Source organism: Typopeltis vanoorti, chromosome 4, assembly GCF_054136105.1.
Source record: "Typopeltis vanoorti isolate ZY-2024b chromosome 4, IOZ_Tvanoo_1.0, whole genome shotgun sequence".
Classification (NCBI taxonomy): Eukaryota; Metazoa; Arthropoda; class Arachnida; order Uropygi; family Thelyphonidae; genus Typopeltis; species Typopeltis vanoorti.
In genome coordinates this window covers 118,353,052-118,366,131 of record NC_143552.1, presented here as the reverse complement: position 1 = coordinate 118,366,131, position 13,080 = coordinate 118,353,052, and the positions used below count along the sequence as shown (strand labels likewise).

At 39.6% G+C, this 13,080-nt stretch overlaps 1 protein-coding gene across 1 annotated transcript in view; it reads right to left on the bottom strand.

Moving 5' to 3' along the window:
- The window catches only part of LOC150107635 (uncharacterized), a 136,723-nt gene that overhangs the window by 75,106 nt on the left and 48,537 nt on the right, over window positions 1-13,080 (bottom strand). The window contains exon 5 of the mRNA XM_090392145.1: window positions 5,449-5,554. Within this exon, the coding sequence (XP_090248271.1) occupies window positions 5,449-5,554 (106 nt within the window). The remainder of the gene's footprint in view (window positions 1-5,448; window positions 5,555-13,080) is intronic.

The following is a 13,080-nucleotide window of genomic DNA, read 5'->3' as shown; positions in this document are numbered from 1 at the left end:
AACAATTGAAGCAAAGACTACTAGAAAATTTGCATATTCCAAAAATAACATTTTTATCTGTTGAAAATGTCCTTCATCCAATTATTCAGAATCAATTGTTAGTTTGATGGAACATATAGGAGCATCTGAAAAAGTCATATCTGCTTCTGAATATCAACATAAAAATATTCATTTAATTAAATAAAATTGTTCAGCACATCCCCCCCCCCTTTCCAAGAGTGTACCAAATTAAACAAATTGCCAATCTTCCAAACATAGGTAAAACTGGACAAACATACACAAAAAGTGGAAATTAGAAAAGAAGAGCATAAAAGCCATTAAATAAATTCATTAATTGGATTAATTCATGGGAATAAATTCTTATTTGGAGTCTTGACAAGTAACAGACTGATTTGGAGGAAAATTGTAGATAGGAAGTTAGCATTGATGTAAATTTTTCATGTAGTACTATCATATCCTGTACATCCCTTGAGGGTACATGGCAGGAATTTGATGATGATGAAATTCTTAAATTAAACCATGCTATGGAACCTGTCCAAACCCCCATGGTGTAACTCTGTGAATGTTCACTGTGCATCTAGAATTGTGCTCATGTTTGAGAACTGACTTCTCTCTTAAACAGTAGTTCAGCATGTTTATCTGCATCTGAGTAAATAAATGCGTAGCTTACTGTAATTTGTGAAGTAAAACTTTAGGTTTCTCTACCAGCAGTTATCATAGAATTAGAGGTAAATGAAATTAAGTTACACAGATGCATTAAATTCAACATTATTAAACATTATTTTAGTCTGTGTTATGTATGCTACAGTTTATTTCCAGAAATTTTTAAGATTAATTAATTAGACTACAAGTCTAAAATAGCAAATTACTGAATGCATTAAACATTAAATTAGTCTTTGTGTTATGTTTATAGAAATTTGTAAATATTCTAAGAATATTAAGAAAGCTGTTTATTTGTCCTAAGTAGTGGTTCTTTACTCATTAAATTCTTAAATGTTATTTAGTCCTTTCCTAAATCTAAAGTACACTCACAGCTAAATATTTCAGAAGAATGAAAGTTTATTCTCTCGTAGACAGGCTTACACATTGGTTATGGCATTATTAAATCACTTAAGGAATTGAACAATGAATATAAATTAAATTACACTTTAATAAATATTTCCAATATTTCGGCAACGTCACGTTGCCATCTTCAAAAGGAACTTACAAAAAAAGGCATGTGCACGTAGGCACTACAACACAGTAAACTGAGAATGAAGAGATGAAGCTATTGTTCTCCTAAAAGTCCTGATGGTGCCCTCTAGTGGGCTAAGTAGGTGTTCTTGGCTGTTGGGCTGAAGGTCTGTTGATGTAAGCCTGCCAAATTTGGGGCAGTTGCATACAACCAAATTTGTTGAGGTTTGGAGAGTTTCTTAGGGCTGAGGCTGATTCCATAAAGAGTCTTTAGAATTTGTATTTGCTACGGTGTATTATTCCTCATTTCCTGCAGGAATAATAAAGAATTAATTATCACCAAAGCGGATAAGGGAAATGCAACTGTAGTACTTAACCAAAAGGACTACACGGGTAAGCTTAATGCTCTTCTATTAGATTGGGCTACTTACCTCTCTATCGAATACAATCCCACCAACTCACAAATTAGAAACTTCACAGGCTCCTTAAGAAAGTCACTTCTTGGCCTGTAGAAGTTACCAACAGATTAAAGCCATTTACCTCTATACCCCCCCCCCCCCCCGTATTTACGGACTCCCAAAAATACATAAAGAAAACGTGTCATTACGTCCCATAGTGGATGGCATTGATTCCCCCACATACAAATTAGCTAAACATTTGGCCAAAGAGCTCACACACTATACTAGCAACACACCATCACACATAAAAAACTCAGCCCACTTCAAAGCCAGCATAGAAAACCTTACACTCCAACATACTGACATAATGGTCAGCTCTGACGTTTCCTCCTTATTCACAAATGTTCCACTCAAGGAAACTTTAGAGCTAATCCCGATATCTCAGCCTGATTTCAGTTCACAATGAACTCAGGCTATTTCGTTTGGCAGGAAAAATTCTACAAACAAATAGAGGGAACAGCCATGGGTTCACCACTCTCCCCACCCCTGGCCAATTTCTTTATGGAGACCTTTGAAGAAAAAGCCTTAGCCCCTGCTCCACAAAAACCAACCATACAGCTTCGCTATGTTGATGATGTATTTGCTATTTGGCCACATGGCTCTGAAACACTCCTCTCCTTCTTAACACACGTAAACAACCAACACCCCCAGAATCAAGTTCCCCCTGGAAAAAGCGGAAAACAACAGCCTCCCTTTCCTAGACACCTGCCAGCCTGATGGAACCTTGGTTTTCTCAGTTTATAGAAAACCCACCCATACAGGTAGATACATTCACCAACCCCCCCCCCCCCCACCTCACAATAATATGGAGTGGTGAAAACACTATACAACAGGGCTAAATTAATCTGTTTTGAAGACATGGCCCTAAACACTGAACTAAATCATATCCTCAACACTTTCTCAGCCAATGGCTACCCCCCCCCCCAAAAAAAAAATCCCCTCCTCACCTCCACAACAAGGATTACTCTAAATCCATCACCATTCCCTACATCAGAGGCACCTCGGAAAAAAATTAACAAAATCTTAAAAAAACATGACCTGACCTCCTGTTACAGGCCATACAGAAAATTGGCATCCCTTATCTACTCCACGAAAGACCAACTAGGGGACCTGGTGTATACCAGGTCCTTTACAGCTGTAAACTGTCTTACTTTGGCCAAACAGGCAGGACAGCGAATATCAGAATTTCTGAACACAAGAACTACATCCGTTTTCACAAGTACAGCCATTCTGGTCTTGCAGACCATGCTCTGGATACATGCCACAGAATACGGTGGAAGAAAGCTACAATAATACACCATAGCAAATACAAACTCGAAAGACTATTTATGGAATCAGCCTCAGCACTAAGAAACTCTCCAAACATCAACAAATTTGGTTGTATGTGACTGCCCCAAATTTGGGAGGCTTACATCAGCAGACCTTCAGCCCGGCCAAGAACACCTACTTAGCCTGCTAGAGGGCACCATCAGGACTTTTAGGAGAACAATAGCGAACAAATGAGGGAATTTAGCATTACTATTATATAATAATAGCAGTTATTACTTTCTATGTTATAGCAGATTTAGGAATCCTGGCAAGAATTACATTTGGAGGTTTAGATATGTATGTGATTAATTGTTTTAAAAGCTGCTTATACAAAAAAAACTGTTTATTTTGAATCTCTGTATAATGTCTCTGTTCTTCAATAAAACATTTAACAGCTTCAGAACTTTGATTTCCATCCATTTCATTATCATATAATCCTATATCCAGATGAAAATTCTGAAAATCAAAATGTTTCCATGACTGAAAAAGTGGGTAATTAAAAATATCATTGTCGTCCGGTAGCATCCTCTAGCAAGAGGGTTGCAGCAGATGAGCAGCTCTTCTCCATTTCTCTCTGTCTGTCGCTTCCATCATTCTTAAACCAGTCCATTCCACAATGTCATTAAACCACTCTCTAGTTGGTCTTCCACGTCTTTTCTTCCCCTCAACTTTCCCTTGTAATATAGTTCTTGTCAGATGTTCCGAAGAACCTCTCAGAAGATGTCCTGCAAATCTAGTCTTTCTTTGCATAATATTCTTTAACAGTGTTCTTTCCATCCCAACTCGTCTTAAAACTTCTTGATTTGATATTCTTTCTGTATAGCTAATCTTTTCCATCTTTCTATAACACCACATTTCCAATGCATTAATTCTTTCCATATCTCTCTTTCTTAGTGTCCATGACTCACTTCCATAACTTGCAATACTCCAAACTGTTGCTTTAACTATTCCAATTCTAACGCCTATTTTAGTGTTCTTGTTTATTAAAATTCTCTTCATTTCCATAAATGCCGATTTAGCTTTGCCTATTCTATTTCTAATGTCCAACTCTGAAGTTCCTTTCTCTGAGATCCAGCTACCAAATATTGAAATCTTTCCACTTCTTCTAAAATCTTTCCTCCACATCTTATTTTTACATTATCTCCTATTTTTCTACCCATTATCATTATGTTGGTCTTTTTTGTGTTAATTCTTAGTCCATACTCTTTACAAGAGTTTTCAATTCTTTGAATAATTTGTTGTAACCCATTTTCACTTTCTGCCATCACTACTACATCATCCGCATAGCTTAAGTTATTAATGATTCTTCCGTTTATTTTTATTCCTTCTTCTACATCCTCAAGTGCTTCTCTAAACATTTGTTCACTATAAAAGTTAAACAATAATGGTGATAACTTGCATCCTTGTCTGACTCCTCTCTCCACTGGGAATTCTCCCGTTTCCTCTCCATTTACACACACTGACGCTATTTCTGACCAATATAATCTCTTTAAAATTTCCAAATCATGAGTCAATATCAGTATTTTCTAGAATGTCATAAAGCCTTTCATGTTTCACTGTATCAAATGCCTTTTCAAAATCTAGAAATCCCCAAAACAACTTTCCACCATGGTTTAGTGTTTTCTCCCCAATAATTCTTAGACAAGTTATAGCCTCTCTAGTTCCTCTGTTGGTTCTGAATCCAAACTGTTGCTCGTTCATTTCTTTTTCTATTTTATTCCTAATTCTCTCTAAAATTATTTGCACCAGAATTTTTGAAGTGTGAGTTATAAGACTTATCGTTCTAAAATTGTTACAGTCTAAAACTCCCATCTCTTTTGGAATGGGGATAAAAATTGATCTTCTAAACTCCTCTGGTAATTCTTGTCCTTCATAAATTCCGTTAATAATTTGCCATAACACTTCCATATCTTTTTCACCTATATTCCTTATGAGTTCTATCTGTATACCATCTATTCCAGGGGATTTTCCTTCTTTCATCTTTTGAATTGCTAGATTCAATTCCTCCTTCATGATGCACAGTCTCTGCCCACTATGTTCTTTCCTTTGATTTTCTCCTCTTTCCCTGTCTTCGTAAAATTTACTTACATATTCTTCCCATCTCTGTAATATCTTCTCTTTTTCTATCAGAATTTCACCTCTTTCATTCTTGATTGCTCCAGTCCTTAGCATCTTTCTCCTTCCTGTCATCATATTAATGTTTTTATAAACACCTTTTATGTCCTTTCTTTCTGCCTTTGCTGTTGTATCTTTACTTATTTCATCTAACCACTCTTCCTTTTTCCTTTTTATCTCTCTTTGTATCTCCCTACTCAAGTCTTTATACTGCTTTTTTTTCTCCTCTGTTTTACTATTAATTAAAAATATATAGGTGCAAAATTTCTTGGTACAATGATTGTTAATAATTTAATTCATTAACATTAAATGAATCAAGTTTTATCTTATTGTGTGAAAATCCATTCAGTGCCAGTTCATTTAGAAATTATCAATTCTAATGGGTTACACTTACTTCTGTTTGATCTATTTGACTAAGGGAGTTACCAATTTTCTGTAATTCATGTTGTTCTCGTTCTCTTATTGCTTTTTCATACCTTGCAATTCTAGCATAGAACTGCCTGGAAAATTAAATGAAAACTTAAATAATCAAGAAAATTCAGTTAAAAGTTTCTAGTGATATAAGTTTTAAAAAACAATAATTTAGACAAGAAAAGATTTAATTGCCAAGTAATTTAAGAATATTTAATGCCGATAATACAATCAGCATGAAAAAACACTGTAAAATATTAGATATACAGAGGCAAAAGAATAGAACTCAGATATACACTATCTAATCAAGAATAGCTGGACACCCCTTCGTCTTACTATGAAAGGTGCCCAGATATTTTATCCATCACAACCATGGCTCATACATGTATAAAAGAAAGCACATAGTCTTGCATTCCTCACAGACATTAACAGTAAAATGGGCCACACATTGAAGAGCTCAGTGACTTTCCAAGTGGCACTATCACAGAATGTCACCTTAGCATCAACTCAGGTTAGGAAATTTCTGCCCAGCTACAGCTGCCCCAATCAACTGGGAAGTTACTGTGAAGAGGAAATAACTAGGAGCAACAGAATTACAATCGTGTCCCGGTAGGTTCGTAAAATCACAGAGCAGGACAGCAGAATAGAGCAAAAAATCTTTTATCTTCAGTTAAAAAAACGATGTACAAGGAAATGGGGGAGGTCAGGGTGGACAGGGAGACGCCACGTGAAAACTGTATATGATGGTATCAGGAGTAGATATGTGAGTGCCCAAGAAAGGATTAAGACAGAAGAGGATGTGGGAGTGATATTTAGGTATGGAAAGGGGTATAATATAAGTGATGATAGACTGGAATGGACAGAGGAGAGTGTAGAGAAGTCATGTCCAAAAAGTTTGGTTAGTGGAGCTTGTTATAGAAACAGAAATGAGTTGGTGTGTATGTTTACAAATCTAGAAGTATTTGAAACCAGGAGAATGAAATTATAGTGTTGATAAAATTGTTGGTATAGGTGAGATATGGTTGAACAAGGATGACATACTGACAGGAACAGAGATGGAGGGATATGTAATCTTTTGAAAAGACAGACAAAGCAAAAAGAGAGGAGGAGTGTTATTGATAATAGCGGAGGAGTTGTGCCCATCTAGGGTGAAGATGAAAGAGCAAGGGATAACTACTCAAGTTTTTAAGGGCTTACATACTTAAGCAGTATGTAACAAAGGCCACATGTGGATCAAGGGTCTTGGATTTCATTATCTCATCAGAAGATGTTGTAAATGAAGTGTCACATCATCCTCCAGTTGGTAAATCAGCAAAAAGTGATCACTTGGGTGGTGGTGGTATATCAGCCATATCAGGACTTCTGTGAGAAAGGGTTACATGTGGAACTATAAGGCAGGTGATTATGGCAAACTCAAGAGGCAACTTCAGCGATATCGTGGAATGAGGAACTGAATGAGAAGGAAATCAGTGCCGTTTGGTCTCTACTCAGAAACTATCTGGCAGAAGCAATGACTGAGTGTATTCCAAAGGTCAGGAGATTATACAAGGTAAGCATAAAATGGATGATTGAAGAGGTGAAGAATGCAATCTCAAAGAAAAAGGCATTGTGGAGACAGCACAAGATGAGTGGTAATAATCAGTTATTGCAATATGAGATGAGGAGTACAAAGAGCAAGCAAACAAGGTGACTTGCTTGGTAAGGGTAGTGAAAGTGCAGCACATGGACAGCAGTTAGCAAATGAGGTTAAAAGAAATCCTAGGGAGTTTTTTTGATATGTGGCCAGTAGAAGGAAGAATGATTATGGGAGGATGATGTTGGTTGGTGATGATGGAAGAACAATAAGCACTGAGGAGGATATATATATATATATATATATATATATATATATAGTAGAGGTGTTCAATAAGCAGTTTATTAAAGTATTCCATCCTTGTTATTATAACATAATATAGAACTTGAGAGCAGTGGGAATGGGGGAGGAACCCACTGATGGTGAGTGAGCAGGAGGTATGAGGAATTGAGTAAACTTGATGTCAACAAGGCCATGGGACTTGATGGTATATCACTGTATATCTTGAGGGAATGTTCCAGGGAGTTAACAGCTATAACTTATCTTTTTAACATAAGCTTCGATTGGCACAAGTTCTGAAGGAGTGGAAAGAGGGCAAAATTGTTCCACTTCATGTGGAACAATTTTGCCCTCTTTCCACTCCTTCAGATATTTGTGGTCAAGGTGTTTGGAAAAGCTAGAGAAGACAAGGATTCTTGAAAGTTTATTTTTCACTTGGTTAGAGTATAATAAATTTAGTTTAATCCTTTATCCAAGTGTGAACAAACAAAGTTTGCGCCTGAAAGTATCTTCAGGACTGGGGTAAGGTGGTACAACATCAGGGCAACTTGTTGCAAAGGTGGAGCAAGCTACCAACAATCCTGTCTCAGTATCTCCTATAATGCAAAACACATCTCCTTGCGGATATGTCTAATTTTATGCATTAAGGGAAGGGCCACTACCCAGACTAGTTTTGACCTTCATTGAGGTCGAATGGGAGTTCATGTCTCTCATCATCGGCCTTTGGAGAATAAAGCATGCTGAGGGTCAGCGAACAGTAAGAGAGGAGAATAATGAAAGATAGAGTAGGACAGTAGGAGGTAAAAGAGGCCTCAGTCAACCTGTTTAGCCTTATATGGCTAATTGGTCTGTGACACATATTCTCAATTTATCTGTTAAAAAAAAAAGAAAATTTAACCATAAAAATTTTGACTAATAGTTCACTTATAAATTTATCCTTAATAATTTCATCAGTTATCTCTCAAGGAGATCCATTGACCTGTTTTGAAAACAATAATTTCAGTTAGAACTTTTTTTTTTTTTTTTAAATTACATAAAAATCAAAGGACTTAAGGTCCGGTCAGTTGAAATGAAAGGAAACAAAATAAGGAACTTGCAAACCTGGTACCACTGGGACTTAGAATGGGGTAGAAGACTGGCCCGGGAGATGCCGCTCACAAGGAGCAGCACCGCCTCGCAGTAAGCCTTCGCAGCCTGGGTTCTCAGATCTACCCCCCTTATTTGGAGTAAAGGAAACTGTGCCAGCGAAAGCTTTGTGGCAAGGAAGAACAGAGTGGTTGTTACTTTTCCTAGGGAGAGTTAGGTGGAGTTTTGGAGTTACTAAAGAAATATACAGGGCTTGATGCGTCCCTGTATAAGAAAGCATATTTTCGGTGGTTTGCAGTATTTGTTCACAAATTTAAAGTCGCCTAGTAGATGTCTCTCTTGCGCAAGAAATTTAGGAAGGTAAAAAAAGAAACCTTTCCTTATTCCTGCATACATTAAATTTGCGTCCCGTACCTTCCAGATGTGATACTTTAAGACGTTAATTAAAAAAATGGCGAATTTTTGGGTCTTGTTGACTGGTTGTGGGAATTGCAGGTATATGACCTCTTCTAGTCATAGCATCGGGATTCCCAGTGCTGTGCTCAGTCTTTGCCAGACGCGTTGGGCTGGTGGGCAAAAATAAAAGAAATGCTCCACCGTTTCCACGCCCCAGCAGACATCACAAAAGGGATCGCACGGACTGGGTACGTACCTAGATTTAACCTGTTTCACCGGGAGCCGCCCATAGGCTGTTCGCCAGGCCAGATCCCGATGAAAAGGCTGTCCCCAGCTATTCTTGATGTTTTTAAAGAGAATTTCATTGTTTGTCCCGAGGTTTGGTGTATCACGCCTGGAGAGTTGGAAGAAATCCCAGTATACTGCTTTTGGTTTGTGTGTGAGGATTTCTGTTCCTTTGTCTCTAAGTACTGTGAGTGATTTTACTAGTGTGCAGTACCACTTGGGCACAACCCTTGCACGGGGTCCAGCATAGTCCGTGGTTCCAAAGAGGGGGAGGAAAAGTCCTATAAAATATCTAATTAGGAGGCCTGAAATATGGTTTGAGTTTAAGGCCTTCCGTACGGTTTTGAATGTATTTGCATAAAGCAAGCTTTTGAGATCAGGCAGAGCGTACCCCCCTTCTTCATGTTTTAGTTGCAAGTATTGTTTTTTAACCTCATGTTTTTTTTCATTCCAGAAGAAATCTACGAGTTTTTTGGATAATTGGTTTTCTTGTAGCAGTGTGATGCCTGTGATATTGATTGTGTGCATCAGCATTGGGGTAATGATTGTTTTTATCACTGTGGCTCTGCCATAAAAGGAGAAAAAGGTCGGTTTGAATAGACTTATCTTTTCCGTACTTATTTCCTGTAATTTTTTGACTGGTAAAGCTAGCGACTCAGAAAAGGGAACTCCTAGTATTGTTAGCGGCTGCGTATGCAGCGCTAAACTGTAGGGAAGTCCGGTGTTATGGAAATTTCCAAAATTTTTGATTTTGGTTTTTTGTGCATTAACTCGGAGACCACTGACTATGCTGAAGTTTTGCAGTATGTCAAGATAGATGCAGATAGACTCAGAGTCTCTGAGTGTGGCCACTACATCATCTGCATATGCTACTATTTTGCACTGTTTGGAAACTTGGGGCAGTGGAATACCATTAATTGCAGGGGTGTTCTCTATTCTTTTAATGAGGGGTTCTAATGCTAGGGAAAAGAGAAGGGGGCTTAGTGGGCAGCCTTGCCTAACCCCTCTCTTTATACGGATTGATTCTGTCAGAAACCCATTAATAGACAGTTGTGTCGAGGCCTCCGCGTACATATGTTTAATTGTACGCCGAAGTCTCGGGCCTATGCCCGCTTTTTTTAGGGTGTCCTGTAAGTACGTGTGGCTGACGCTGTCGAACGCTTTTTCCAGGTCGGTGGAGAGAAGTGCCAGGGGGTATTTTTTTTCCTTGGCCAGTCTGATTAGGTCTCTTAGCAGGAAGAGATTAAATTCCATAGATCTACCTGGGATTCCATAGACCTGTGAACTTGTTATTATGTTTTCTATTCCGCCCTTAATGCGTGTACAGATAATTTTTGCGAAAAGTTTATAGTCTTGGTTAGTTAAGGAGATGGGACGCCAGTTATTTGACAAAGTCCGATCTCGGTCTTTTTTGGGGATAAAGATTGTATAGCTCTTAGCGAATTCCTCGGGGATGTTTCCCGAAGTGAGGAATTCGTTAAAGATCTTTACTAGTGCTGGCAGTACAAGGTCCCAGATAGATCTATAGAATTCTATCCCCAGTCCGTCTGGCCCTGGGGTCTTTTTTGTCTTCATCGTTTTGCACATGGCTTTTATTTCAGCTGCAGTTATCGGCCTGTCATGCAGGGCGCTAAGATGCTCGGGAAAACGTTTGACGTCCCACTCACTGAAGTCATCCGTGCCCTGCTGGTCAGCGAAGATGCCGAGATACTGCTGGTGAAAGTGACGGAGTATTTCATGGGTTGAATTTAGAATCTGGCCTTTCTCCTCGATCTGGTAAATCATTCTTTCATCGTTTGCTGCCACCCGTTGTTGATTGTAGAATGCGGCGGAGGGTGTTTCCAAATTTCTGAGATAGAATCTCGTGCGAAAGTCGAGGTCATCGACTCTACTCTGCCGCTCTTGCTGCAGCTCTATTTCTACCTGTCTGATAAGATGTCCGCAGGGAACTCCGCTCCGTTCGCTTGACCGGTACCAGCCGAGTTCCCTGTAGAGATCCCTCAGCCGTTTACGTTGTTGGTAGACCCTTTCGTGCCCACATTTTTGAAACAGTTTCTTAGCCTGCCACTTAAAATGCAGCCAGTTTTCCCAGTCCCAGTTGATGTTTGTCCATTCATCACAGAGTTTCTGTAGCTGGTCGCTAAAAAGACTGGGAAAGGTAGGAGGAAGCCTCCAAGGACCTCTGGCTGTTTCCATAACCTCTGGGAGTGTAATTTTTAAAATGACCAATTTGTGGTCTGTTGACATGTTGTGTGCTGTGGTGTGACGTGTCCTTTGAACATACTGTTCCAAGTTTTGGGACACGTACACCCTATCTAGTCTCGTCGATATCTGGCCGCGGCACCACGTTGTTTCTACCTTCGATGGGTTATTCCTCCTCCAGACATCGACGAGATCAAAATTTACACAGCATCTTTTTAGAGCGGCGGTTCCGCCGGTTCCGGAGTTTGCGTTCCCGCCTACTTTGTCCAAACGTGTGTCTTCCACACAATTCCAGTCCCCGGCTACTATTAGGTGTTCTGCTCCCAAGAGGTAGTTTCTGTGGTATGGGCTGTTCGGGGCGTATACTGCAACAAGCCGGATGGTACGGCCACCGTACTTCCAGTCTACCGTTATTAGACGTCCCATGGCGTCCTTCTGGATGTTGAAGAACCCCCCCCCCCCGCGATTGGGGGGCGAATTAGTATCCCCACCCCTCGCGAGTGAGCATCCCCAAAGCACCAGTAGCTAGTGACTGGGTAGCTTCTCGAGAAGTTCTCCACGTCCCAATGCTTATAAAAATGGGTTTCTTGAATCAGGAGGATATTAATTTTGTACCTTAACATTAGCTTCCAGACAGTGCTTTGTGCAAAGGGGTTGCATAAACCGTTGGTGTTTAAAGTGGCAATTTTAAAATCCATGTTGGTATTTGGAGGAAGGGGGGGTGTTGTCTGTTTGTTGCTCTACATGTTCCACCTGTGATTCACTATCGGAGTTGTTTGGAATATCCATAACAAGGTCGTTTTGAAATTCCATTTCTGTGATGCTATAAATGTCCGTGCTGCAGATATGTGAATGGGATTCTGCAGGTTGGTCCGCTACTGGGGATAGGTTTCCTGTCTTTGTTACCGCCTCCTCAAGGGGCTGGGTGCCTTCGCGTTGGCTTGTAGTTTGGATGTTGTCCATTTCATCTTCTGACGAGAGTAGGCTGCTTTGTTTAGCCTTTTTTGCCTCTTCTGTTTCTGCCTCTCTTGTGCGCTTTATTGGGGCGCTGGTTGTTACAACTTCTTCCTCTTTACTGCGGGTTTCGGAGTTGGCTGTTATTTCCTTAATGTGGCGGGTTGCCCTGGGTGTCTTACCCATTACGGGTTTCATGGAGGTTGTGTTTTCTGCTAGTGTTTCTTTTTCGGTCTGTTGCCGGAGCTCTGGAAAATCGCTCCCTGATGATACCTCAGGTGTACCGAGGGGTATAGCCCTGATCGGTATTATGGTCCCTCCGGCTGCTTCTGAGCTTGTTCTGTGCGAGCACATGTCCACTTTATGGGTCAAGTCCCCACATTTAAGACAAGCTTCTGTGCAGTTTACTATTTTGTGCTCTGTTGATTTGCAATTTTTGCACTGTAGTTTTGGGCATTCTGCCCCTAGGTGACCCTCGGAGTTACATCGGAAACACAATCTTTTAACACCCGGGTAATTAACCATGACTCTTGTTTGGCCCACTAAAATGAAGTTGGGAACTTCCTTTTTCATATCCATCTGTACTTCAACGTCGCCTGTTTTCCAGCCTTTGTAATCTGGATGTTCAAATGCTTTGATATTAATAATATCGCCCCATTGGCTAAAAAATTTCTTGACGTTGTCTTTATTCTCCAGGTATTCCAAGGGAAATCTAGTTATTCTTAACGTTTTTCGTAAACTCCCTATTAAATAAGGTTTAATTGTTTGTCCCGCACAGGGAAAACCTTCTAATAATTTGCTTCTTGTTTGGTCATTTTTAACTACAATTTGGAATCTTTC